This window comes from Monoraphidium neglectum (assembly GCF_000611645.1).
Source record: "Monoraphidium neglectum strain SAG 48.87 unplaced genomic scaffold scaffold00955, whole genome shotgun sequence".
NCBI classification, from domain to species: Eukaryota; Viridiplantae; Chlorophyta; class Chlorophyceae; order Sphaeropleales; family Selenastraceae; genus Monoraphidium; species Monoraphidium neglectum.
The window spans coordinates 14581-19701 of NW_014012673.1; the positions used below are offsets into that span (position 1 = coordinate 14581).

The 5121-nt window shown below is 66.4% G+C and overlaps 3 protein-coding genes across 3 annotated transcripts in view; 2 read left to right on the forward strand and 1 right to left on the reverse strand.

Annotated features, from left to right (window-relative positions):
• Positions 1-609, forward strand: part of MNEG_6071 (3-ketoacyl-CoA synthase 4) — a gene marked incomplete at both ends in the record, with an annotated part of 2850 nt that extends 2241 nt beyond the window's left edge. The window contains 2 exons of the mRNA XM_014045456.1: positions 154-261; positions 523-609. Coding sequence (XP_013900910.1) covers positions 154-261; positions 523-609 — 195 coding nt within the window. The remainder of the gene's footprint in view (positions 1-153; positions 262-522) is intronic.
• Positions 610-1921: 1312 nt separating this feature from the next.
• Positions 1922-2860, reverse strand: MNEG_6072 (hypothetical protein; the record flags this gene model as incomplete). Its single annotated transcript, XM_014045457.1, has 1 exon — positions 1922-2860. The coding sequence occupies one exon, from the start codon at positions 2858-2860 to the stop codon at positions 1922-1924; it is 939 nt and encodes a 312-aa protein (XP_013900911.1).
• A 59-nt stretch (positions 2861-2919) lies between these two features.
• Positions 2920-4830, forward strand: MNEG_6073 (hypothetical protein; the record flags this gene model as incomplete). The annotated part of the gene is made up of 6 exons (XM_014045458.1): positions 2920-2928; positions 3263-3319; positions 3671-3760; positions 4002-4121; positions 4514-4705; positions 4786-4830. The coding sequence occupies 6 exons, from the start codon at positions 2920-2922 to the stop codon at positions 4828-4830; spliced, it is 513 nt and encodes a 170-aa protein (XP_013900912.1).
• Between the last annotated feature and the right edge of the window lie 291 nt (positions 4831-5121).

Here is a 5121-nt window from a genome sequence, read left to right on the forward strand (position 1 = left end):
GCGCGCGCACACACACTCACACGCGCACACACACACACACACACACACACACACACACACACACACACACACACACACACACACACACACACACACACACAAGCGCCGTCTCTTGTGCAGCTCACAGCAGTCTCCACTGGTTCCACCCCGCAGGTGTGGCAGCTGGGTTTTGGCAGCGGCTTCAAGTGCAACAGCGCCGTGTGGGTCGCGCGCCGCCGCAGCGCCGCCATGCACCCCGCATGGGAGAACTTCGACCTCCAGGTGAGGCCGCCCGCGCCCCCTAGCACAGTTAGCCCCGCGCCCCCTCGCCTCGTGGTCGCCCTGCCTTCTGAATGGCTCCCCGCCGCACGTCCCAGCCGCACGCCGCGCCGCGTCCAACTGCCTGCGGCTTGAAACGCCCGCGTGGCGGTCCCGCGGCCTGCTTTCGCGCACCCTTGTGAGCACCTGGCCGCCTGAGAAACCATAAGTCCTCCCGCGCCCCCGCCCGACGCGCCCTGCTTCGTCCCAAATGCCCCGCCGCAGGGCATGCGCGACGAGTTTGCCGCCGCCGAGAAGGAGAAGGCTGCTTACCTGGCCGCAAAGGCCGCCGCGGCCGCCAAGGCCCAGTGAGCGGCGCCGAACGGCCGCCAGCCCCGGCGGCCGGCGCAGCCCCAGCGCCGTCCTGTCGGCCGGGAGAACTACGCCCCCGCCCTCAGGGGCCCATCTTGGCGCTGGGGGCCCGGCGGCGGGGGCGCCATGGCGTCCGCAGCGTGGCGGCGTTTCCGGGGCGGATTGGATTCGTCGCCCCATTCCAGATTTCATTTGCAATTGAGGCAACGCCGCAAGCCGCCACCGGCGGCGCATGGCGCGGCGCGCGCCACGCGGCAGCAGCGTGCACGCGGCGCGCGCACAGGTGCGGGCGCGACCACCCCTGCCGCCGTCTTTTTGCACACCCACACACCCACCACACGTGACCAAACTGAGTCAGTTGTTAACCGCGGCGTGCGGCTCACTTCCTGTCGCCCTCAGCCCAGCCCAGCCCAGCCCAGCGCCCTTGCGCCCGTGCGGGGCTCACACTCTTGATCACACCAAAAGGTCAATATTGCCTGGATTAGGCCAAACTCCGGCCGGCCGCCCTCACCAACCGCTGCTGCTGCCCCCAACTTTGTGACCGGCCCGGCGAAGAGGTATTCACGCAATGCTCTAGGCGCCTATGATCTGTGATTACGAGTGATCTATTGTAATTGTCACGCTTTTGGTGGGCGCCCACTCTGCAACCTCGTTCTCGTCCTGAGCCAGCTGCTGGCGCGCCGGATGACCAGCTGTTTATAATGAACGTCTGCTCAACCGCCCAGCCATTCTGTAGGGCTCAGCATGTCCCTCCTGTTCCCTGCTCCGCCCCGTTCTTGGTCAACTACACAGTTGGTTTAGGGTCGACCAAACACCGTGAACGGTCAAAGGATACAGAGCAGCGGTGGCTGGTGTGTGCGAGTGCGATGCATGTGTACGTGGGTGGTGGGTTTTGGGGTGGGGATCCTGCAGCCATGGGTTGGAGGGCGTCATGGTGGGCGGGTGCTTTGACTGCTACAGGCAGCCGGTTGCTGTGGCCACGCAACGGCAAGTACGGCTCAGCTGCCGCGATGCGCAAAGCACACTGGACGGGCACGCGTCGCCCCAAATACAGCGCGAGCAACGAACGGCGCGCAGTCAAGCGGACGGCTTGCTGGCTAGCGCAGGCACAGCGAAAGCCGAGCGGTGCAAATTTGGTTGAGGTGATGCGGCCTGGTTCGTCGGTAAGGTCTTAACGCCGCCAAAGGGCAAACAATTGGAAGGAGCACAGCAACAACTCCGAGGCAACAAACATATGGCGGCCAAAGCAGAGTTGAGAGGGCGGCGTCTTCGCCCATCCTACGAACTGCTAATCAGGCGGCGCGCTGACCGCTCATGCATGAGCGCCTATGACAGCTCCAGCTGCCGCGAGCGCCCAGATTAACCCGCTCGCAAACAGAAGCAGCTTGTCGGCCACCTGCAGGGAAGGCTCGGCGAAGAGGGCCGCAAGCAGCGCGGCGCGCCAGAGCGCGATCAGGGCATCTGCGACCCTGCGCAGGTGCCGCGCGAAAGAAGCCCGTCGCGGTGCCGGGGCCCGTGACTGCTGCTGCTGCTGCTGCTGCTGCTGCTGCTGCTGCAGCTGCTGCTGCTGCTGCTGCTGCTGCTGCTGCTGCTGCTGCTGCTGAGACTGTGGCCATCGCTCTGCTGTGCATGCAGCGATGCTCGCCGCCGCTTGCAGCGGCACGGTCGCGAAAAGCCACAGCAGCGCCGCCCGCGCCGCCGGTTGCAGCCAGAGCCGCCAAAGCAGCAGCAGCGCGGCGGCGCCGAGGCCAGCAGTCATGAGCACCGCCGCGAGCCCGCGCCGACCGGGGCCGGGCAGGCGCGCGCAGCGCGCCCTGCCCGCGCCCAGCCCCGCGGCGAGCGGGGCGGCGGCGGCGGCGGCGGCGCAGAGCGCGTCCTCGCAGGTCTGGTGCAGCTGCAGCAGCGGCGCGGCGACGAGGCCGGCGGCGCCGAGGAGGGCAGACAGCAGGACGGCGCCGCGGAGCGTGCGGGCTCCGCGGAGCGCCGACAGGCTCGAAGTCGCGCGGTGATGCTCATGACTATGTGGTTCTGGGATGGGGGCTTCCACCAGTCCCGCTGCTGTTGTGACGCCACGGGCTGCCACAGCGCCGCGCCTCTGATCAGAATTGCTGAATTCATGAGGATCGCCGCCGGGATGGAAAGACGTCCCTGTTGCGAGTGCAGCAGCAACGGACAGTGGGCTCTGGACGCGCCGCCGCAGCTGACCTCCAGTGGGCGCCGCTGCTCGCCACGCCAGGTCCAATTGGCCCATTTGGGACGAACGACACTGTTTGTGCATCGCTGTGTGCTTCAGGCCAGGGTCACCAGGCGATGTGTCAGGTGTGAAACCTTTCACTGTCAGCAGTCAGCATGCATCACCTTATGATCGCTGTTTGGCTTAGTAGTAGCCAGGGATGTACAGACATCAATGCATGCGACAGCAGTGCAGCTGAACACTCCCGCGACTTGATCAGATTGCACGCGTGGGCTTCCGGGCAGTTCACGTGGGTGCTTGTGCCAAGAGTGATGCGCGCAAGTTAGCGGGAAGCTACTCTGAACGATGCAAGGGCTACGCCAGGGCGCGCGGAGGGGCCACAATAGGGGATTAGCCACCACAGCTCGACTCGCCGTGCTCTTGGTTTGCTGCTGGGGCTTCTGCGCTCGCAATTCACAGGCGCAACCGGTGCTCGGAGACGTCGAGCTGTACGTGAGCGTCTCGGCCGAGGCGGCGGTCCAAAACGCGCTCGGCGATGCGCACTCTGGCTGTCCGCAACCTCCCTCATGCGGGGCCACAGTGCCAGCGGCGTGTCTGGCATGCAAGCACTGCGCTGACAGCGGCAGGGGCCGCAACAGAGTAGCCGAAACCAAGACGGCGCACGTGCTGACTGGGCAGCGTTGGCGAAGCCGCCGTCCGCCGCCGCTCAACTTCACCCCTTCCGCGGGCGCGATTCCGTCCCCCCGCCCCGCTGTCCAGCGCGGCCCCACGCGGTCCCCCGCCCTGCTACCCTCTCAATCAAATCCCCTCCTCTCACGCATGTCCGTGGCGCGTGCGCGACACTCGTGACATGCCCCACCCCCTCAGACCGAGGACTTCACATTCGACCCCTTCCCGGACCTGCCCGCCGATTTCGGGCCGGAAATCCCAGATGACGGCGTCGACGGTCTGCTCCTGGTGCGCCAGAGGACGCCCGTCCCATTATGATGGCGGCGCCGGCGGCCGCCGCCGCACTCGCGCCCGGAGCCGGCAGCCTGGTTGCTCGATTTCAAACCGCGCATGCACCTGGCATGCCGCGGCTCTGCTCGCAAACCCCGCGCCGCCCCCCCTGTCAGCCCGCGTCCGCCTTTCCCCCACGGCCCTGGGGCTCCTCTTCCGAGACTGTTGCCTGCTGTGGAATCTCGCCACCCCCTTGCAGATGGCCGACCCCGAGGATGCATGCGGGCAGTTCACGTTCACTGAGAGGCGGGAGACATGGGTGGCACTCATCGCCCGCGCACAGCGGCCGCACCCCACCAACTGCACGTTTGATGTCAAGGTGCGTGCATGCGCGCATCTGCATGTGTGTGTGAGAGCGTGCATGTGATTTGATGCACACGTGCATGTGTTTGTGTGTGCGCGTGTGCGTGCATGCGTGCTGTTTGGGGTGTCGTGGGGTGTCGTGGGGTGTTGTGCAGATGCGCATGATTGGTAGCGCAGTGTTTTGGTGCTCGCACGTGCATTCGCGCACTGCCGTGCATTATTTGGGTGAGCTGATCGCGACGCGCGGTGCGACCGGAGGGCCCACGTCACTGGCTCGACCCCCGGCCACTGCACCCCTAGAGAGCCTCGCTGCCCCCTCCCCGATGACTCTCTCTCTCACACACACACAACACACACACACAACACACACCACACACACACTTCCCCTGCCGCCGGCCCACGCCGCAGGTCCGCAACGCCGAGCGTGCCGGCGCAGCGGCCGCCATTGTGTTTGACGACGCCTACGAGGCCCTCATCATCATGTCAAAGCCCCTGGGCAACCCCGACCCCGGGATCCCCTCGGTGTTTGTGTCGGCAAAGGCGGGGCTGGTGATGAGGAAGCTTCTCGTGCCGGGGCAGACGCGCGTGCGGCTGACGCCGGTGGGTGGTGGCGCGTGGCCAGAGCGCCACCCCTCGGGGTCGCCCTTAGTGGATCCTTTATCCGTGGATTTTTCTGACAGGGATCGGGCGGGGGTATGGTTGTGCTGCATCGATGGCAGTCGTGATAGTGATGCGTTGTGGTGATCAGGGGCCCGGATACGGCGGGGGGGTCTCCACTGGGTTTGCTGGGTGTCGAGGCAGTGGGGAACACAACAGACTGAGCCCAGCCCTGCAGTGGCGATCCCCCCAGGGCATGACCCTGCAAGCCAGCGCTGCGCGCGCGCTGTCGCGTGCCTGCCGCCCTGTGCGCAGGTTCTCAGCACCTTCTCATCTGCCGCGGGCCCTTCTGTGCTGCCCCAGCACGGCAGCCCCTCACCCCTGCCCCTCAGCAAACTCTGCTCTGCCTCACCTCCCCC